This window comes from Natrix helvetica (genome assembly GCF_964273705.1).
Source record: "Natrix helvetica genome assembly, chromosome: 1".
Classification (NCBI taxonomy): domain Eukaryota; kingdom Metazoa; phylum Chordata; class Lepidosauria; order Squamata; family Natricidae; genus Natrix; species Natrix helvetica.
In genome coordinates, this window is record NC_138548.1 from 33,488,763 (window position 1) to 33,512,192 (window position 23,430).

At 39.7% G+C, this 23,430-nt stretch overlaps 1 protein-coding gene across 1 annotated transcript in view; it reads right to left on the bottom strand.

The window, feature by feature from the left end:
• Nucleotides 1–5,826: 5,826 nt before the first annotated feature.
• The window catches only part of KCNH5 (potassium voltage-gated channel subfamily H member 5), a 253,979-nt gene continuing 236,375 nt past the window's right edge, over nt 5,827–23,430 (bottom strand). Inside the window, exon 11 of the mRNA XM_081935609.1 lies at nt 5,827–7,439. Within this exon, the coding sequence (XP_081791735.1) occupies nt 6,495–7,439 (945 nt within the window). The 3' untranslated portion in view covers nt 5,827–6,494. The remainder of the gene's footprint in view (nt 7,440–23,430) is intronic.

The window sequence follows — 23,430 nt, forward strand, 5'->3', positions numbered from 1 at the left end:
TGGTAAAGGGGGGAAAAAAAGCAAAAACCCATGCTCAGCATGTATTCCTTCCTTTGTTTTAAAAAGTAAGTGCAATGCAGGCTACAAACTTCTTACAAAGTTTGACAGGTGGAAAATTCAGGACATATAAGGTAAAGGTAAATGTTCCCCTCGCACATATGTGCTAGTCATTCCCGACTCTAGGGGGTGGTGCTCATCTCCGTTTCAAAGCCAAAAAGCCAGCACTGTCTGAAGACGTCTCCATGGTCATGTGGTTGCCATGACTAAATGCCGAAGGTGCACAGAACGCTGTTACCTTCTCACCAAGGTGGTCCCTATTTTTCTACTTGCATTTTTACAAGCTTCCGAACTGCTAGGTTGGCAGAAGCTGGGACAAGTAACGGGAGCTCACTCCATTATGCGTCGCTAGGGATTCGAACCTCTGAACTGCTGACCTTTCTGATCGACAAACTCAGCGTCTTAGTCACTGAGCCACCGTGTCTCTTCAGGGCATATCATAGGAACTAAATCAATCTTATGTAAGTCTGCTTAGAACTAAATCCACTATAATCATACCTAGAGCTGCACCCAACAAAGAAATGGTTATAATATATAGAAAAATAGCTATAAGTTCTAAAAAAATTCACTTTCCATTCCAAACCTTGGCTACCTGCGTATCAGAACACTGGAGCAAAATGAAATCCCTCAACCCAGCAAAATATCTTCATGATTATGAGCACTATCCCAGATCATTCATATCAAAAAGAATTTCCCTTTTGTCCAGTAACAGATCGACAAGGATTCTGATTAATTTAACAGTAAGTCCTCTTTTTCACCTTCACCTTTATTTCAGAAATAAAGAAATCATTGGGATGAAAATGGAAAGGTGTGGGCATATTCTAAATCTGGTCCAGAAAACAAACTCCTGGGTTGAGCAAAGACTTATATTCCACAATTTTATTTATATAATCTTCCTAAATCACAATCTCTACATGGTTTCAGTTGCAGAGGCTTAGGAGATCTATGTGAAAACTAAGCAGATTGATGTTGCAAGTCTAAATTTCTCCATGCCAAAAATAGAAGAACCATGCTGTCATCAACTAGGCAATGGTCCAAGTGTCAAACTGCCTTCATTTCAGAAAATCTTATTTTGGAAGAATGCCCATCTTTTAGCCAGGATGTCTTTCTTATTCAGTCACCTGAACTATAATTGGAATGGTAGAATTTAAGGGGGGGGGAAATGATTCCCGATTCATTTTGGAACAAGCATGCATCTTGTAAAGAGTCTGGTGTAATGGTTAAGGCAACAGGCTGGAAATGAAGAGACTGTGAGTTCTAGTCACACCTTAAACACAAAGCCAGCTGGGTGATTTTGGGCCAATCACCAGGAGGGCATGAGTTCTGATTCCTCTTTAGGTATGGAAGTTGGCTTAGTGACTTTGGGCCAGTCACTCACTCTCAGCCCAAGGCAGAAAAAAGCAATGGCAAATCACTTTCTTCCAAAAAAAAAAAAAAATCTTGCCAGGAAAACAACAGGAATTTGTCCAAGCAATCAACAATGATTTGAAAGCATTTTTAAAGCACCTTGTAAAATGCAATTTGTTTAATTCTATTTACATTCTAGGATGTACCACAACTGCAAAGAAAAACAAAGAGCCTTTTGCCTGTGGTCCCAAAGCCTCCCCCCCCCCCATTTCCACATAGCAAGATGAACAGAGTGGATAGTATACAACTGCAGTGCAATATAAATAAATATTATGACAGCTTAGAATAGGGGTGTCAAACTTAATTTAATTGAGGGCTGCATTAGGGTTACATTTGACCTTGAGGGCCAAGGTGGGTGTGACTGTTGTGAACGTGGCTGGGGTGGGCATGGCCAACTTGACATCACTTGTGTCGAGGGCACCTGTGGAAGCCACATACCAAGGCAGGACTTCCCTCAGACCCTCCGTCCTTCTCATTATAATCTCTTCCTTCCTTCCTTCCTTCCTTCCTTCCTTCCTTCCTTCCTTCCTTCCTTCCTTCCTTCCTTCCTTCCTCCCTCCCTCCCTCCTCCCTTCCTTCCTTTTCTTTTCCCTCCTCTTCATTCTTCTTTCTTCTTCCTTCCCCCCCTTTTCTTCCTTGTTCTCTTCCCATCTTCCCATCTTTTTCTTTGTTTTTCCTCTTTCCCTTTCTCCTTCCTGGTCCCTTCTTGGATGCTCAAATGCAAAAGGGGAAACATTTCTCCTTTTGTTTTGTTTTTAGCTCGTTTTGCTAGCCTCTGCCAGTGAAAATGAAGGCCCACCCCGAAAGCTCAATTTTTGCTGGCAGTGGGCTGAAGGAAACTGTTGCGGTCGAAAACTGAACCTGAGAGGGCTGTGCGCACCGCAGACCAGTCCTTCTCTGTTTCCAGGGTGGCCTTGCAGGCCACATTTAAGCACCCGTGGGCCAGATGCATCCCACAGGCCTTGAATTTGACACTCCTGGCTTAGAACAACTGCACAACTTTCTTATTTTTCATTTTCCAGATCAGAAATGAAGCAGTGGTTTGCAAAATCTCCCATAGATCTCAGGCTGCAACGAGAATTAAATTTATTGAAGTTTCTTCTTTAGACTTCCTACTACGCCCAATCAAGCATCATATAGAATCAAACTCCCGAGTCCCTTTCGGGAGAGGGGGCGGTATATAAGCGCTAAGAAATAATAATAATAATAATAATAATAATAATAATAATAATAATAATAATAATAATAATAATCTGCAGGGATATCATTTGACTTTGTACATGTTTAGGCAGACAATTAATTGACCATTTCTGTTTCCAATCACAAAGTAAAACCCAAGTTAAAGCAGGTTCCTGAAGATTGTCATCTTTGATAATCACAAATCACTTCTCTAATGGTGCAAAATAACTTTAGTCTTGAATTTCACCCAAAGAATTGTGTTATTACTTTGGTTCATAACACTCAGCCATAGACCCAAAGAGGGGTGGAATTCAGCCAGTTTGGAGCAGTTCAGATGAACTAGTAGCTCTGACAATCAGCTGGGGAGCGAACTGGTTCGCTCTGACAATCAGGTTAGTCCTCCCACCTGTCCCTCCGCTTCACTTACCTATATCCTCTCAGCTGATTTGCGTGGCAGAGTGGATTGCCACGCCATAGCTGTGTTACTCCCCAGAAGTAACATGGAAGGTAAGTTTTGTTAAAACTGGTGACACACGTGGAGTGATCACTGAACCGGTAGTTAAACTGGCAGGATCCCATCATTGGACGCAAGTACTCAAACACACATATGCAGACCCACCCATGGGATGCATTATCTTTCCCACAGATATTAGATTAACTGTTAAATACTTTTTCGGAGTCCCAACCCTGAAGCTAAAATGTTACCATCCTAAACATGAAGTAGGAAGAAGTAGACATTCAGGGCATTCCACTTGTCCCTTTTGAGCCCAGAAAAGTTCTTCTGAATGTTTCATAGTATTTAAGAAAGAAATATCACACTGACATATAGAACAATCTACTCTACTTGTGTTGGACTTCAAATGCTAGTTGGGCATGATAGAAAGTCCAGCATAAGGCAATAATAGGGAAAGGCCACTAAAGTACACTTCATTTCACATTTAAACATTTTACATATTCAAAAAGCCATAGGAAATATTGTAACATTATAGGAATACATTTGAAGAATGGTATGAAAATAAATAATTGAGTATATTTAAATATGAAGGACCTCCTGGAAAGCTGCTACTGGTCATATCAAATAATCATGAGATTAGGAAAAGGACACAAAATTCAACCTCCAGTGTTCCTTTGGGAATAGAGATAGCAAAATGAGTTTGAACTCATGTATTCAGGATTAATGTTTGAGTATTAGTAAGATCTGAGCTGATTTTATAATGGAAAGAGGCAGAAGAATCTTTTATGAAAATATGAGGCAAGCTTGGAGGAAATGGTCTAAGAAAACCACATGATGATTTCGATTAGCTGGCCTGGCATAATTATAAATGTTACAACTGCTACCTCCTGGAAGTATACTCTCAACTGGTTATTTTAATGGTAGTGTTTTAATTCTAATTGATTTTAGGGCTTTTAGAGCCATATTTTATTCTTCTGTACAGTGCTCTTAATTTTAACCTCCTCCATATATATACGTATATTTATAGTTATACTTATATTTGTATTTTTATCTGTTATTTGTTGTGTGGACTGTACACCGCCCCGAGTCCCTTTTTGGGAGAGGGGGCGGTTTAGAAGTGCGAAGAATAAATAAATAAAATAAATAAATTTATGAAACAGTAGGTCCTATGTCAGTCACAAGAACAACAATCTCTGGAACAAAAAATAAAAATAAAACTGTATTTTGGAGAAGTAGCCCTATGATCATTGGTGGATTAAGATGAGTGGTATATTGAATTGGATTATGGGCTGGGCAAAGCCTTCATCCTGGCACATTATCTGCCACCACAATCACTGCTTCATTGGCTGTTTGGAGCAGCTTAATTTCCAGCTTTCTGTGCTAGCCATCTGTCTTAGGTGTTACCACGAGGAGACCTCAGAGCTGGGGTGGGCTTCAAAAATTTTAACAAGGGATTCTCTGCCCGGTTGCTGGGTGGGCATGACCATAGTGGGCGTGGCCTAGTCGGCCTCCTGCACCATGGCGGTGTGTGTGTGTTTTTCCCTCCCCGGGCTCTGGAGGCTTTCCTCAAGCCTCCAGGAGGGCGGAAATGGCCTCCCCAGGTTCTGAAGACTATCTAGAAGCTAGAAACAGGCCCATTTCTGGCCTTCCCGAAATTCTGGTAGGCCCATTTTTCACCCTCATCCCACTTACCTGCATCCAAAACGGGCCATGTGGGGACTCCTGGGAGGGGAGGGGTGGGCGGGGCCAGCCAGGAGTGGGATTTTGGGGTTCTCTGAACTGCGCAGAATCTTAGCTAGAGGTTCTCCTGAACCCCTGCGAACCCCCAGCAGCCCACCACTGCCTCAGAGTAGCAATAGTGATTTGCCTGTGCCATGATTTTGCTTTGGTCAGCCTTATTTAAGTCAAGATTGTCTGTATTGACTGGCAACAGTTTTTCAGGGTTTCTGATTGGAGTCCCTCCCAACCTTACCTGGGGCTGCTTGAAATCTAGCCTGGAACATTCTATAAATGAAGCTGATGATTTGCATTGAGTTATGCAACATTCTCTTCTTTTTGCTATGGATTTCTACCATTTTGATACAAAAGATAGTAGGACCTGTTGAAATCTAACAGAGAAATCTTTGTGATTAAGAACAGAGAGCAATATACTCCCGTGAGAGTAGATTGTGAGTCTACTTAATTCAGGGTGCAGAGCTTTGAGGAAAACAAGCCATCCCCAGCAAGCAATGCTTTTGAGAAGATAACATTGCCTGAAATATGAACTAGGAATCTGTGAGAGATGCTTATATATAACATTTATGTACATACATACAGGTTAAGATGTATCATTAGTTCCATCAAGTATATTGAAGAAGCGTGCACAAGAACTATCCCTGCAAAACAATATTGCTTGAATTCATGATTTTTTTTTTAAAAAAAGTATTTTAAGACCATGTTTATAAGAAAAAAAAGTGCTCTTCTGCTATTTGCTATTCGCACCAGATATTTCTTATATGGTAAATGTACCTTGGGAATCTTTTTAGAGGATGGGCATCATTATATAATCATTGTATGTTGATGCCAACACCAAAATTAAATAGGGGAAATGTATAAGGAAGTTTTTTTTTCAATTTTTAATCTGTTATGCAGTATTATATATATATATAATACTGCACACACACGCACACACACACACACGTATGTATGTGTGTGTGTGTGTGTGTTTGTGTGCGCCCACACTGTATATATGGAACAGTGACCAGTAATACAGTTGTCTTCATACTTACCCGAGGACAGATTTCACTGTATTTAATAGGACTTAGATGCATCAGATTGTGTTTCAAATAAACAACTTTCGATGAATGAGTATGTGATTACATAACACTAATAGCAAGCATTTTCCTGGAGTAGATTCTTTCTTGTTTTTACCAACAATTTAAAAACCTTTCATCCAGGTATTATAAGACGACTGTTGTTCTTTAAGCAATATAATGCCTTTTTTCTCTTTTTTTAAAACAAAATTCATCCTTTTATTTTATAATAGATTATAAATAATTGAAAGTGTGCATGCAGTCAACTGCATATTATACAAGCAATATCTATGTTAATAACTGTTTTCTTTGGCAGGCCAGAATCCAGCTGGACATGCAATATTTACATATCAAAATCCATTGTTCATATTCAAGTCATATTGAATGCAATGAAAATATATTTTTATATTTATAATTTATATATACACCTACACAAACTACAACTCTGCATTTATCTCTTTTTCTTTGGGTCTGTATCTATAAAGACAAACAGAAACTCTTACAAACACTCTCACACAGACATGTGTTTGTATATCTGTGTAGGAGTACGCGTGCATGCCCATTTCACAGCATACGCTTGGTATACAAAGAAAAATAGGAATATATTAAAAGTGAATTTCATCCTTTTCTGATTCAGGTGACACAGGTCTCGAGACACTAAAAATGTCCTGACAAGGTATTTGTGATGGTAGCTGAGGAGATAAATGTGATTTTGAAGATGGTGTCTGCAATGTGTTCTTTTCAGACAAGATTTTTAAAATGTCCGCCACCTGCTTCTCCAGGATGGCCATCCGGTTGCTTATCAGCTGGATGTCTTCCTTGAGTTCGTATTTGATCTCCTGGAGTGTAGTTTGTAAGGCTTGTTCTGGGATAGGGTAAAAGGGGTGCTTTGTATCTGGTTGACTAGGGCTGTGCTCTAGGGGGCTACGGTTCTCCCCAGCTTTGTCCAAACGAAGGTCACTTTTTGTGATCCCACTGTCACAGGAGTCTGTTTTCCTCAGTGGGTTTTTTGTTACATTTTCTGAGTCAATGCTCTTGGGGTCCTCTGACAACAGCCCCATGGACTCTGCCTTGGTGACGTTATTCCACTCTTCCTTTTTCTCTTCCTGGCCTGCTATGTTGTTCTTTAATCGAAGCCACCCTTTCCCATTGCCGTTTTTCATCCTGACAGGGCTGGTAACTTTGAGACATTTGGGGTCACCATTGCTATTAGGTTTGAGCTCTGTGGCATCCCTGTTGTTTGGTTTGACCACCTCATTGGTTTTCACATAGGACAATGATGTCTGGATGGGTGTAATTTGAGATACTGTGACCACACTTGTGCCAGTGATGGCAGCACCGTTCTGCATGGTTCGGGTGTCCACCTGGAGGGTATTCCTCTCAGGATCAATGATTGTCGTCCCTTGGTTCCGCATTTCCTTCTGCTGTTTGAATTTCTGGAAGAGCTTCCTGACCGGATGGTCCACCGGGATGCTCAAGGTCACTTCGTTCTTTTGTCGTAGGCGCTCCTCCTCTTCTTTCTTGACGTCACTGATTTTTCGGAAAATAATCTGCAATGAAGGGAAATAAACAAGTTATGTGATAAGAAGGAAACCAACTTTTGTGAGTGAAGCAGCTATATTTTCAACATGAACATGAATATATTACAAGTTTAATAAGAGTAATGCTTCCTTACTTTTTAAAAAAAACAATTCTTGAAAGTGAATTTAAAGATATTTGGCCAACACAAAATGGATGTTGGAGACGGATATCTAAATTTAGCTTATCCATTGTTTGTAACTGTATAACCCCCCAACTTTATGTACTGCACCATACTCTATTATTTTATAACCTTTCCTGGGGAAAGTTAGAGCTTATTTCCCTTAATGATGACATTCACACAAAAGCATAACAATAAAAATATCAATTTATTTGGGACAAGTTCCAATGAAGACAGAAGAATATAAGCCAAAAACATATAGGATTCTGCAGCAGGGATTTTGTAAATAGGTTGTGGTGCAGGTGCACTATAATTACAGCTCTCTTGAGCATGGCCCAAAATAAACTCACCGTAGTAATTCCAAAAGCTAATGAAATACCTCCCTTTAATACAAGGATGTATGATAAATGGATAAATTATAAACAACCTTACAAAGGTTTACCAGGAAGAAACTATATCTGAAGCTGGTAAGACGTTAGGCCCTGCTTACAATATATTATAAAGGTTCTTACAGCAATTAAATCTATTGGCATTTCAATAAAGTTGTACAGAAGGCAAGAGTGTTTTTGACGAGACCACAATGAATGAGTAGGATAGGAATCTGATATGCTGAAAGTTAATCCAGAATATCAGTTCAGTGATCAAAGTTGCCTTTGTTCTAAATAAAAGAATGAAAGCGTATCAAATATAATAAGGACGCAATGACAGCCTGCAGTTACTGCAATTGTTCGCAATAATTTAGGACTTCAAATTATGCCAGTTAGAATCTATCAAGGAGGAGGAGGAGGGGAAGGAGGAGGAGGAAGAGGGGAAGGGGGAGGAGGAGGAAAAACAGGTTGATGCTTTTATCTCTTTGATATGACCCAAATAGAGAATAGACAGATATTCATTTAAGAGCTGCGTGTTCCTTCCTTTGACTGCTGTTTTCTGTAGTCCAAGCTGCAGGGGATAGCAAATAAAAATTTTTAATTATATGTCACTCTCTCTCTCTCTCTTGCTACAGCTGGTGCTCTGGACACGTTACAAAACACAGTCATGTACTCGGCAATGCTAGAGTTTGCAAAAATAATATCAACAAAAATAACATGACACAAAAACATTGAAGTAATTTTAGAAAAAAATGGTGGTGAGGTTGAGGAGAATTAAGAAAATGAGCAGAGGATAAAGAGACTGCACAAATTTTACATGTCTCTGGAGATTCTCAGTCATCCAGGTCAAGCTTGTCCCAAAGGTGCTTTTTCAAGAGACAACTGGAGTTTTTTCTTTTTCGTTGAAGACATTTTGCTTCTCATCCAAAAAGCTTCTTCAGCTCTGAGTGGATGGTGGGGAATAGGAGGATTTATATTCCTTGCAGGCAGTTGGTCATTTACATTCTTTTAGAGAGTTGTTGATGATACCTGGAGGTTTATTGGTGTCCTCAGGATCACCTGAGTGGTGCAAATGGGTGGAGTCTTATTGGAACTGCTGAAAGGACTGTGTTGTAGACTGAAGATAGATGATGCCGTACCCCTCCTCTTTGTTGAGAGAGCACCGTTCAATTTTGATATTTATTTATTTATTTAGTTTGTCGAACATGTACAAGATAACAGGTATAAGTATAAACATGGACATGAGCAAGGAAATGAATACAAATAAATGGGGACAATGAGACAGGGACGGTAGGTACGCTGGTGCGCTTATGCACACCCCCCTTTACGGACCTCTTAGGAATGGGGTGACGTCCACAGTAGACAATTTAAGGTTGAAGCTGTGGGGGATAGAGGATGTAACAATGGAGTTAGGTAGAGTAATCCAGGCATTGACCACTCTGTTGTTGAAGTCATCTTTTCTGCAATCCAGTTTGGAGTGGTTTACCTTGAGTTTGTATCTATTGTTTGCCCATGTACTATAGAGGTTGAAGCTGAAGTAGTCATTGACAGGTAAGACATTGTAGCAGATGATTTTGTGTACTATGCTTAAGTCAGACTGTAGGCGGCATAGTTCCAGGTTGTCCAAGCCCAAAATCTCAAGCCTGGTGGCATAAGGGATTCTATTGTGAGCAGAGAAGTGGAGTAATCTTCTCGTGAAATACCTCTGGACCCGTTCTATTGTATTAATGTCCGATATACAGCGTGGATTCCAGGCAGATGAGCTATATTCAAGAATTGGTCTGGCAAAGGTTTTGTATGCCCGAGTTTGCAGTATAATGTTATGAGAGAAGAAGCTTCACAAGATTAGGTTAACAACTCTTAGTGCCTTTTTGGCAATGTTACATTGAGCTCTGGGGCTTAGATCGTTTGAAATGAGTACTCCTAGGTCCTTTACAAAGTGAGAGTCGTCTACAAGGTCATATCCATCCAGCTTGTATTTGATGTTCTGATTTTTGTTGCCAATGTGTGGGTCAGAGCATTTGTTAGTTGAGATTTGGAGTTGCCAACTGTGCGACCATTCTGACACATAGTCAAGATCGCTTTGTAGGATAGCAGCATTGTTGGTGGTGTTAAATAGTTTTACGACATCAGCGAAGAGGATGCAGCTGCTTGTTATATGATTGCAATAGGTCATTTATGTAAAGCAAAAAGAATGTGGGTCCTAAAACTTTGCCTTGGGGGACCCCGCTATTAACTGGTGCCAGGTTTGATAGGATGCTCCCTATTTTGACTACTTGTTGCTTGTTTGACAGGAACGCTACTTTCCACTTGTGCAGTGATCTGGAAATGCCATAAGAGCTTAGTTTTAACAGTAGTTTGTCATGTACCACTAAATCAAAGGCTTTGCAAAAGTCTATGTAAATTGCGTCTATTGCTTTACCCTGGTCAAGTAGTGTGGTCCAAATGTTTCTGCAGTGTAGGAGTTGCAGATTAAAGGACAATTTTTTCCTGAAACCAAACTGCTTGTTAGAAAGTAGATTGTATGTCTCTAAATGGAGGGTGATGGGTTGGTTTATAATCCAATATAGATTATAATTGGTTTATAATCCAATATAGATATAGATGAGCTTTGACCCCTCTTTCAAACTATCAGTCTTCTCTTTCCAAAATGTGAACTTTGCTGTCTTCAAGAGTGGCCTTTTTAAATGTAGTTGGAGTGCTGAATCTTGTCTTGATATGTTTGTTCTATTGTGTGCCATGCGTTTATGAAGTGGTTGTTTTATTTTTCCAGTGTACAGAACTGCAAAACAACCACTTCATAAACGCACAGCACAAAATAGGAGAACAAACCAATAATATGTGCCATTGAGCAGTACTTGTCCTCAGCTTTGAGCTGTGAAAAGCAGACTTTAGGCACTTGGATACACAACCAAGCATAGGATATATCAGTAAACAATGATATTTCCTGAGGCTTCACCTGTTACTGTATGGATTGCAGTGCCAGGGACAATACTAATTTCACTAAATGGAATTTTTTGCCACAGAGGTCTTCAGTCAACTCTCGACTTAGAACACATAGATTTTTAGAATATCTTTCACTTAAAATATGCAAGACTTCTGGATAGCAGAAGGTTGTGAATGGTAATCACATTACCCAGGGCACTGCAACAGTCACAATAGATGTCTCTTGCCAAGCATCCAAATTTTGATCATGTGATTCTCCAAGGCACCTGAGGGTAGAACAAGAAGCAATGGATGGGTGGAAACTAATCAAGGAGAGAAGCAACTTAGAACTGAGGAGAAATTTCCTGACAATTAGAACAATTAATCAGTGGAACAGCTTGCCTCCAGAAGTTGTGAATGCCCCAACACTGGAAGTCTTTAAGAAGATGTTGGATAGCTATTTGTCTGAAGCAGGATAGGGTTTCCTGCCTAGGCAGGGGGTTGGACTAGAAGACCTCCAAGGTCCCTTCCAACTCTACTATTGTATTATTGTATTGTATTGATTCCAGGGATGCTGCACCAGCTAAAAATGTGAAAAATAGTTATAATTCCCTTTTTCCCCCAGTGACATTGTAACTTTGAACTTTCAATTAGATGTAAGTTGAGAACTACCTGTATCCATGGTGTTCTTAGGACTCATCTCTAACACCAAAGTTCAAAAGGACCAATAGTCTTTCTATTTAACTTTTACTTCCATAAAATGTCACAGAAAACACCATTGGCTACACGATTCTGATCTTTGTGGACATCGACTTATTACAACATCTGAATATTTTTCAAAAGTCCTTCAACACTACTCTCTCAAATGCTAGCCTACAACAAATTACTTGACTACGGATTCATTAACTGTTGATGGATGATCCTGAAAGACAGAAGCCACCTACCATTTCAATATCTCCATTGTCAGCTGGCTATGGTACTTGTCATTACTTTAGTCTTTGTTATATTTTCTTTGAATCCCATTTTTCACCGTACTAGTTAATTGCTATTACTAGAGCTTGCAGTTCGTTTGCATTTTTGGCTACCAGAGTAGTGACATCAGCATAGTGCCCATTATTGATAGTTCTTCCTCCAGTTTTAAAACCATGTTCATTTTCTCTCAATCCAACATCCCTTAATACAGTATATATTCAGTATAAAAATTAAATAAATATGAGAGAGAATACTTGTCTCATTCTTTTGCCAATTTGAACTCAGGTTTTTTTTCACCATGTTCTGTCGGTACTGTAGCTTCCTGACCTGTCTATATGTTTCGCATGACAACAATGAAATTTTGTGGGATTTTACAGCTTGATGTGATTGACACATAAAAAAGCCTTTGTAGAATCAATGAAGCACATACTGTCTTCTTTTTGATTCTCTGACTTTCAATCATCCAGTATGCATCAGCAATAATGTCACATGTTCCTCTTCTTTTTTTTAACACCAGATTGAGCATTTGGCATCTCATTTTCATATAGGGCTGTAATCTGCATTGAATTATTGTAAACATTATTTTGCTAGCATGTGAAATTAAGGATATTGTACAATACTTCGTAGTCCATCAATTCCTATAACCTTCTGATTTGGTAATTGCTGATTTAACGTAATCATTTAGTGCTAGAGGTTCTTGTAGATAAGAAACACCTTTTAAAATACCTTGGATATTAGCCTCTCTAATGCACAGTATTTCAGCATACTCCTTCCATCTTTCTTTGAACTTCTTTAAATTGGTTACTATCTATCCTTTAGCATACCAATTCAAGGTTGGACACTCCTCCTCAGTTAAAGACTTGTCTGTTTCCATCTTCAATATCTTTAGAGATATTGTTGTAATACTGTTTTTTTGTCTCTTCTAACAGCTCTTTGAAACTCTTTCTCAAGTTGCTTCCCAAACTTTTTGTCTTTTATGACTTATCTTCTTGGAAATTTCCATGGTTTGTTCTGACATCCAGTTTGCTTTTTTCTGTTTCTTCATCTTGTGTAGCTTTTCAGTTCATTCCACAGTTTATCCGGTCTTCTATCAATGAGGTTCAGACTTTGAAGTAATTCCTGATGTTCTCATTGAAAATTATGGTTATAATATGCTCAGGATCATATTGTAGAAACTGATTTCTTTTCTTCTTTCTTCTTGCATATGAGAAGTTGATGATCTGTTCTACAGTCACTACCTGGCCATCTCTTCCTCACATATTTTAGATAAATGAAAACTAATTCAACCTCAACTTTAAATCCAGCCTAGCACCAGTCTCATTTCAAGCAAACGTTGGATAACCTGTAAGAACTATGTGAAAAAAGCAGCTTGTCCCTAACACAGGATGGTTCAATGGAGTTCAATTTGGGTGCTCAGTGTAGTCCTGATAATTTATTTATTTATTTATTATTAGCGTTTATATACCGCCCCCTCTCCCGAAAGGGACTCGGGGCGGTGTACAGTCCGTATTAAAATACAACAGATTAAAACATAGAAATAACTACAGAAATACATGTATAAGAGGAGGATAAAATATGCCAAACTGTACTGCTAATAAATCAATCAATACAAAAGTTTAAAATATCAGATTAAATTTAAAACACTATTCCTCTAAAAACCAGTAGGAATGTGTATGCTAGGAGGTAGACGTTATAAATTATGCCAAACCAGCCAGTCGGAACAGGTGTGTCTTCAGTTTCTGTCGGAAGGAGCGGAGGTCAGTAGTGGTTCTAATGTCGGGGGGGAGGTCATTCCAGAGGGTTGGGCCCATCACAGAGAAGGCCCTACTCCTCGGTGTCGCCCGTTGGCATTGCCTCGTGGACGGCACCAGGAGAAGGCCCTCCCTGTGAGAGCGGATTGGCCGCAGGGATGTATGTGGGAGGATGCGATCCCTCAGGTAACTAGGCCCTATGCCATGGAGCGCTTTAAAAATGGTGATCAGAACCTTGAAACGCACCCGAAAGACCACAGGTAGCCAGTGCAGCTCGCGCAGGAGAGGTGTTACGTGGGAGTACCTAGTACTCCCCATGACTACCCGCGCGGCTGCGTTCTGGACTAGCTGCAGTCTTCGGGCGCGTCCCAAGGGAAGCCCCATGTAGAGAGCATTACAGTAGTCCAGGCGAGACATCACCAGTGCGTGAGTGACTGTGCGTAGGGCATCACGGTCCAGAAGGGGGCACAATTGGCGCACCAGGCGAACCTGGTGGAACGCCCCCCTTGCCACGGCTGCCACATGATCATCCATTGACAGCCGGGCATCTAGGAGGACGCCCAAATTGCACGCCCGTTCCACAGGGGGCAATTGTTCGCCCCCTATGGCCAGTGATGGAATCAGCTGGCTGAACCGAGGTGCCGGTAGCCACAGCCACTCAGTCTTGGAGGGGTTGAGTTTGAGTCTGTTGTCCCCCATCCAGACCCCAACGGCTTCCAAACACCGGGACATTACTTCGACAGCCTCGTTGGGGTGGCTTGGGTTTGAGATGTACAACTGAGTATCATCAGCGTACAGATGGTACTCAACCCCAAAACCACGGATGATCTCACCCAGCGGCTTCACATATGCATTGAACAAAAGGGGCGAGAGGACCGACCCCTGCGGCACCCCACAAGATTGTGGCCTCGGGGTCGACCTCTGCCCCCCAGTCAACACATATTGCATCCGGCCGGAGAGGTAGGAGCCGAACCACCGTAAAACGGTGCCTCCGACTCCCATCCCCTCCAGTCGGCGCAATAGGATACCATGGTCGATGGTATCAAAAGCCGCTGAGAGGTCTAATAGGACCAGGATAGAGGAGCAACCTCTATCTCTGGCCCTCCAGAGATCATCCACCAACGCGACCAAGGCTGTCTCGGTGCTGTGCCCGGGTCGGAAGCCGGACTGGTGTGGGTCTAGATATACGGATTCGTCGAGGTGACGTGGAAATTGCTGCGCCACCACATTCTCAACAACCTTCGCTAAAAAGGGGAGGTTGGAGACTGGACGATAACTAGCTAGCTCCGTTGGGTCAAGTGAAGGCCTCTTGAGTAGGGGCCTCACCACCGCCTCTTTCAAGGCAGTCGGTAAGGAACCTCGCTCAATGAGGCGTTCACCAGGCCCAGAAGCCAGCCTCGCGTCACCTCCCAGGATGCCAGTACCAACCAGGAGGGGCACGGGTCCATTGAACATGTGGTGGGTCGCAGCCGTCCACGCAACCCGTCTAAATCCTCGGGGGCAACAGAGTCAAACTCCTCCCAGAGTGGGCTCACAAGACTCACTGATGTCGGCTCGTCCGGTCCACTGGGGGGGGGCCCATCCGCTCCGGATCTGAGCGACTAATAAAATAAATAATAACTAATAATAAAACAACAAAAGCACTAATTAAAGATATAACAGAGAAAGTCAGCTCTAGAAACTGGCATAGCACATAAAATATATTTTGGGCTTTTTATCTAGTTGTTGGTCAGCCTTTTCGTTTAATTGTTGGTCAGCATTTAAAAAATGCCTTAGAACAAGGTAGACAGACGGCTCTGCTTCCACCATTGACCAACCAGCTATTTCTGTACTTCAAAAAAATAATCCAGCAGCAGACATACATCCTCTGCGGAAGGAAGAAATGGATACGATTAGGGGCCTGGAAATCTATACTTCAAACCTCAAGAGTTGAGATGAATAAGTGGGTGGGATCCTGATATGTCATTTACTATGTCAGTCCCTTTGTCATTTAATGTGCATAGGGACTTCTCTGATCCCCAAATAATCTTTTCCATATCATTGTTTCCAAAATTCTTACTTAGTCTTCAATTGCCTTAGTCTACTAACTCTTTGGGTCCTGTTGTTAGGCCAGACCTGATAGTAGATTAGTTAATTACATGAGACCTTGTTGGGTTGTCTTTGAGGATAGTGTAGCCTCATACTTTCATTCATGCTTCAGAATTCAAAACTATGTGTCTTGGAACCAGGTTATTTGAAGAATTGTCTTATCCCAGTTAATGCACTTGTCCCAGCAGAGCAGTGAGGTGGAGTATGTTAAGGAAGTCGATCTAGTAGGACCAAGAAAAAGAACCTTCTCCGTGGTGACTCCTTGCCTATGGTACATCATCCTCAAGGAAATAAGATTGGCCTGTATCTTGGTACTCTTTCAAAAGGCCATGAACACGTGATTTTGCTAATGGGCCTGAGAACCCCAGGGTGGTATGGAGCCCATCAAATTTGATTGTTGTTGCCAGGAATGGGGTTCATTGGGTCTTGTATTTGAGATATTACTCTCATAAGCTATAGAGTCATCATGACTAAGTTGGGCAGTGATATAATTTTTCTAAATAAAATAATTTTAAAAATTGGCTTGGACAAGCTTCCCAAGAGGATAACACAAAGTAGATTGTCCTCCTTTCCAAATTCATACATTCTTACATGGTCTTACTTAACATTTAGCACATACCCCCTTTTTAGCTCCAACCTATATTTCTAGAGAACCTTTGAGGTACATCTTTTTATTATGCAGTTTGTAAGGTTTTAAAGATTAAGTCTTACAAAAATTTAATTGCACACAAACAGGCATCCACAAATTGATCTATAATCAAGATGGTTTTGCACTTAAAACATTACAGTCATGATTGATTTCCAAAATTCAATTGTTGTTCAGTAGACAATTGATGAGCATTTATATTGCAATTTCTGCTGTGTTGATAATGTGATCTTGAGACCCACAACTCCATAACTGTGGGAGAAAAAAGATTTACTTAAAAGGCCACATGCTTTTAGTTGCTGCTGGATATGTCGGTTTCGTTTCATTTTCTGTCTGCAAATGAACACACATTTGAGTCATCCATCTTTTGTAACTATTCATTTGAGGCTTTAAAAATAACAATAATAAGAGAAGTCAGTTCACTCCTGTTCACAAATCTCTTGGATGATGTTTAGGGGAATAAGCACCATTGCCTGATACTGTAAAAATTGTCTATCTTTGCTCTACCAATAGGTCTCATCAATATCACCAGAAATTCAACTTGAACCCCACTGTGCCAGCAGCACGTAGAAGCCATGGTTTCTGAAAGAAATGCCATCAAAATAATAAGAGGCATAAGAAAGAGATTTTGTGGATCAAAAATAGAATAAAGGCTCAAGTATATACTATGTTTTGAATACTGTGTTAGCTGGTATAGTGCTGTGTAGGACCTATCAAAGAACTATCATTGATTCTATCATTTCATATATTGGTGGTTCTAACTAAATATGTTCTGTTTAAATCTTTGTAAGTGTTATTTCAACTAAGTGTCATAGGGTCTATGTAGGCCAAGGTGACATGCACTATCCACTCTAACACCATGATTGCATTAGAAATATACATCAGTTTTATAATGTTTACATAAAGGGTCAATACATTTCCATGCAGTGTGGACAACTGTGTGATCTTGGGGAATGTAAAGGAAAGCAAGGGAGGGGCATTTTTAACACGCGTAATTTTACAAGAATCTCATGTAGGATTATACAGGTGATTGTTTAACATATACTGTTCCCCCAAATATTATTTGTACAATTACATTGGTTGAAAAAAAAACTTCTGTTGAGATGTTTCCAGCTAAGAAACTGTGCAAATGCAAGTTGTGAGAGAAAACCTCATTTGTAATGTATTATTCAAATAGTGAACTGAGCACGGTTTTGCTTTTGCAAATGAAATGCTAACTTTTCTGGACAAAAATAAGTAATCCCCATTATGTAACACGGATTATTGATGTACAGCATCAATCAACAGTTAGCATGCAGGACTGTTTAAAAGGTCTGGGCATTTCAGTTTTACAAAATGTACCAATGCTTAAACATAATGTGTTATATAAAATTATTTAGAAATGTAGGCACAGAACTGCTAGATACTGGTTTAAATAAAGATAAGGGGATTTCAAAATAGCATGTCAAAATTGAAAAAAATTAAAGAGATACATTTTTAAAAAAATGTATATAAGATTGAGATCAGATTTGCATAAGCTAAAGTTGAAATTCATCACATCCCCATGTTGAGCATTTTTACTGAGGCCAAATGGAAAAAGTTGTTGACAAAGGCATACACAGAAGCAAGATAAAAGCTTCTTCTTATTTTCCAGTCCTCTATTTCAGAGTCAAACTACAACGGTGAGTACAAGATTGTCTAGAAAACTTTCATTCTTGGCTGCTACAACTTTTTCTGTTCTCTGTTCTACCCACATCATTGCAAGCCATGCATGTGCCACACCCTGGATTATCTACAGAAGATGATAAAAAGAAAAATGGTGATCGCAATTTATTTATTATGAAATTTATTTACCACCCATCTCATTTCAAAGCAATTCTGGGCAGCTTACAACAATGGTGCAATAGAAATGCTGAATGTTTTTTATGTGCATTAAAAAATTGGTGGAGGATTGATTGTATTGTCATGGCTGTCATCTTGATTTTTTTGATCATCCCTGTCAGAGGTGAAAAGGAGAATTTCTATGTGGTTAATGAAAAAAAGTTACCAATTAATTCAGACATCTTCTGTCCAGGCAGCTGATATGTGTGCAATTTTAAACCTTACATCTGTGTGCATTGTGGCTGAAAAATAGCCTCATCTTTATTTGACAGAAAATTGGTCCGGCATACTTTGCCTTGCCTATCAGCAATCTAATTCCTTTTATGCAATCAAAGATAACTGTGTGTGGGATGACTATGCCCAGAGCTATAAAGCTCAACAACAACAACAAAAATAATATGAGAAGTAAGTAAACAAGTCTAATGATGCCATTAAGTGAGGCAATAATGATGGGCTTGGTGGACTGGTTTGGATTCTTTTTTTCTTGTTATATTTTGTTTCATTATGCTTCTGTAAAAATTGGAGAACATTATAAAATGCTATTGGGAGATGCTGAAGAGGCTGAATAAAAAAAGCAATTTTACATAGAGCCTCTGGCGTTAGAAATGGCTAGGAACGGTGAGAGGAAATTTGGTTAATTATGCCACAGTTTCATTGTCTGCTGCTGTACACAGATCGACACAAAAGAAATGTTTTCCAAGTACCTAGGATTTGCCCAGAAAGAGGACAATACTTAATCAACCTTGTCGGGTTGAAAAAGCTAAGCAAGGATGAATCCAGGGAATATTTGTATGACAAAGAGCCATGAAACACCAGCACAGCACTCCATGCTGGGAAATCAGTAGGACATCCCCCCAAAAGGCAAGAACAAACCAGTTATGTAGTGCTAGCAAGAAAACTATCCAGTTCGGTCCGTGAATATAATTGTCAGGAGTTGATCTCAACTCAAGGGAGTCATTCCACTTTTGAATCAGGATTTATCATCCATGGAGCAATAATAACTGTAAGAAAAAGTCTTCCAGTAATATTGTAATGGGTATTACGACAAACCTGCCTTTAATCGTGGCTTCTTGCTGACTTATCTCTATACCTCTACTATTAGTTCAATTTATCCATTGTTTAAAATACAAGAAGTTAGGGACTCTTAAATAAAACTGAATGATGGCGGATCTCATGGCTTTTTTAAAAAAAACACCCAACCTAAACAGCTTGAGTTTGCTTTTCTGACATTTGGTAATAGTTGAGATTCTCATAGATCAAGTGGCAGTATCCAAAGAAGCTTGCTAAAGAACAAAAGAGGAAGAAGGATACTACAGAGCATTCACACACCAATAAAGAAGGCACAGTTGGGATGCTCTGAGTTGAGGGCAAAAGATACAAAGATCAAAGGTTTACTTGCTTTCTTAAGAAAGGTGAGGCTGCAAATGACAAGTCTTGGTGTTGTATGCCCACTGGAGAGATTGATGGCAGAATACTGGGAAGGAAAAGAACTGGATGGAGGTTTGGAAGTTGCTTAGCAATTAACTGGATGTAGATAGCAAATGACTGCTGCTGATGTGTCGTTAGACTTAGTAAGAATAACAGGGCTGGCAGAGCTAAATTGGATTGAAGAGAATTGTTTGGCACTATCCAAAGCCTAATAAAGAACAAAAGAGGAAGAAGAATACTGTGGATTATTCAAACACCAATGCAGAAGGCACAGTGGGGATGCTATGAGTGGAGAGCAAAAGATGCGAAGAGCAACGGTTCACCTGCTGGAAGAAATCCAGCAGACAACAAACTGTCAGCCATAATGAAGAAAAAGAATCACGACTAGTCTCCCTAAGCTCATCCTTAACTTTACCCTCATATCCTTACCTATATGTACATGTTCATATTTTTAATAAGCATTCTGGAATGCCTGCATTTTCTTATGAAATATTTGACCTGGGAAGAACTCAATCAACAAATTCAGGGAATATATAAACTGATATATTGGATGTAGGAACTGATGTAGGAATACTATAATCTGCGTGCCACTATAAGAACTAAGAATTATCTCAGCTTGTTTAATCAAATTCTCTAGCAAAACCTAGTACCATGCAATTCTATGAAAATAAGTCCTCTAATATTCAGTAGAGCTTATTTCAGGGATGTATGAATAAATTTACAGCTGCTGTGTTTAACTGGATTTAACTGGATTTTCTAGAAGTATATTTCCATTGTCTCAATATTTTGTTTTTCAATCAGATGTACATTGCTTTATGTTAATCAGAAATTATTTTAACACTGTACTGTAGGCTTCTGTTTTGCAGATGAGAGCTAGGAAATGGAAGCTGGTACGCTGATATGCAAATGATATACATGATGCATTCATGGCAAAATTTGCACTTTCTGAACTTCCTATTTTCAGCTATAGTATAATTGCATTTTCACCAGCAAATTGGCTGAGGGACCATAAAAATGGTGTGAGGTTATTCCAATTATGGAGAAGAAAGCCTACTAGCTCAACAAAATAATCACATAAGTGGCAGATTTTTAAAAAGGGAATAATTTGCATGGAATTAGATTAATGAGATTGGCTATCAAAGACTAATGGTAATTAAATATTATCTCCTGCATTAGAGGCAATATTATCTGAACACCAGCTGCTAGGAAACTTGTCCAAGAGATTGATATTGCATTCGTGTTTTGCTTGTAAGCTTCTTATAAGCCACTGTAGCCTCTAGATTATTAGGTGAGAAAAAGTTTAGATAATAAACATATGCTAGTATTTAAGGCGCTTTTCCTTTAATTTCCTCACAAAATGATCACACAATTACTTGAGTTGATGCACTGATGATGTTACCTAATTTGGTAATGAATGATCTGCAAGAAAACCACCAAGTTCAGAGACCACCAAGGACACCAAGTTCAGCCCTGAGCTACAAACATTCTCTTCTATCTGTACCTGAGTTCAGTTGGAAGTGTATACCTGGAAGTTGCACTGACTCTTCAGCACCTGATAATTTATTGACTCAAAGGGATGGAAAGTTAGGGTTTCATTCTATCTCTCCACCTCTTCCAATTTCTTTGTGAACTTCTTGCTAAAGCAGTGATGGTGAACCTTTTCAGCACCAAGTACCCAAACCGGAACACATGTTCATGTGCGCATGCCATAGCACTAGAAGCCCAAAGACCAGCTGGCTGGCATGTGCATGCCAGATTTTTGGCCATTTTGGGGGCTGTTTTCATGCCATTTTTGGACCATTTTCAGGCCATTTGTGGCCCTGAAAACGGCCGGGAAAACACCCTTCTTTTAGGCCATTTTTCAGACCATTTTCCGGTGCTCCAGTGCCCTCAAAGAGCAGCTGGCAAGGGCACACGTTCTCACAGAGAGGGCTCTGCATGCCACCTCTGGCACACCTGCCATAGGTTCGCCATCACGGTGCTAAAGAGAGTGAGCTTTTTGCTTTTATCTTCACAGATGTAGAATTATAGAACCATAGAAATGGAAGGTAGATGTGTGATAGCTCAGTAAAGATGCTGAACTTGTCAGTTGGAAAGCTGATGGCTGGGTTCAAGATCCAAGTGCCATGTGATGGGGTGAGCTCCCATTACTTGCCCAGCTCTAGCAGTTTGAAAGCATGCAAATGCGAGTAGATAAATAAATACCATTTCAGTGGGAAGGTAACAGCATCCCATGCATTAAAATCATAGCAACAATGCCAATCACAGCAATCTCTCCCCCAACCATCCCCCAAGAGAGAATGTCCTTCTCCTCTGACTATATTTTATCTTCCAGTTACAACATTTGGCCCTATGTCTATATGGTATTGCCAACCACCTATTTCTAAAATCACTAAATGGAAATTATTTGGCGATCAGAATGAGGAGATGCAAATAATTGAAAGGCCTCTGGCATGCTATATTCTAAGTTCCTTCTGCTTTGTTTTACCTATTTCTCATCCCATTAAGTAAAAAAACTATAATGGAAGAACTAAAGTGTTACATTTTTTGTTCCTATTAAACTCTGTTTCAAATTGCTTTGCTTTTCAATTTGGTCTCTAAAGCAAACTATTCCATTATATGTTCCAATTGTTCCCTCAGATAAATTGAGTGCAATCCTCCTTGTTTGATACACCATATTTTTGCCATTAGATAAGTCGTATTAAATTATACAGCAACTTGGGTAGATAAGAGACTTGCTCTTGGTTATACAATGAAAATGGATGACAGCACAATCAGGCAACCTTCCAAATCTGAACATTTTATTAAACATCTGCAGTCTTTCATGTTACCATTTTTGTAGGCAAAAAATTGATTCTTGCAACATATTCCTCCATGGATCATTAAAACGAATTGTATATGGAAAAAATCTGGGACATTTTTTTCCTCTAGAGTTGTAATAAACTTGCTTATTCCACCCCTTGTTTGGTCATGCCACAACTGTGCATTTGTACACATCAGAACACAATAAGACGGCACTGCCCTGCTCAATTAAAGAGAGAAGGCCAGCTCTCTGTGTTCAACATAGTAAGATAGACTTCCGTAGACTTTGCTACCATCCAGAAGGGTGCAAATTCAACTGATCCAAAGTCATTTTATCTTTTTGTTTGGAAATTATTTCTGAAGTTCTCCAGATGTTGGTCTCAAGGCTTTCAATGACTCCAAGCAGCTTTGCCTTCTCACCATTTGTTTTCAAAGGTCCAAACATAACTTCAGCCACCAAAGATTTTTTTTACGTCTGTAATACAATGTTAGTATTTATTCCCCTGATCTGGATCCCTTGGAAACATGAATGGGATCAAGAAGCAGCCATATCCACTCTCACTGGACAAGAAGAATGAGTTTTCAAGACCTACCTAATTTTCAAGGCATGAAAGCATGCTGATGGATTAACACCATGGTTAATTTCATACCCAACCTATAAGATAGAGAAACACAAATGTACAATAGGGGGGGAAATCTGACTTTTTACAGAGTGTGAAGTCTTCTTTCTATGCCTTTTGTCACAGTATTAATGCTTCTTGCCTTGGAAACTAGCCAATTTTTGAAGATGAGTTTAAACTTATTATACTCAAAATTCTCCCTTTTCTTTCCCCATCTATTTTTCCCAGCAAAGTTGATGCACAAAATGTTTCCCTTAGGATCCAATTATACTGTGGTAAAAAAAAAATATTGTTTTTCAAAGCCATTGTTTCTTACAGTACTTTGCAGCTGACATTTGGATTATATTCAACATTATCTCTGATGAATGCTCACATTTTAAGA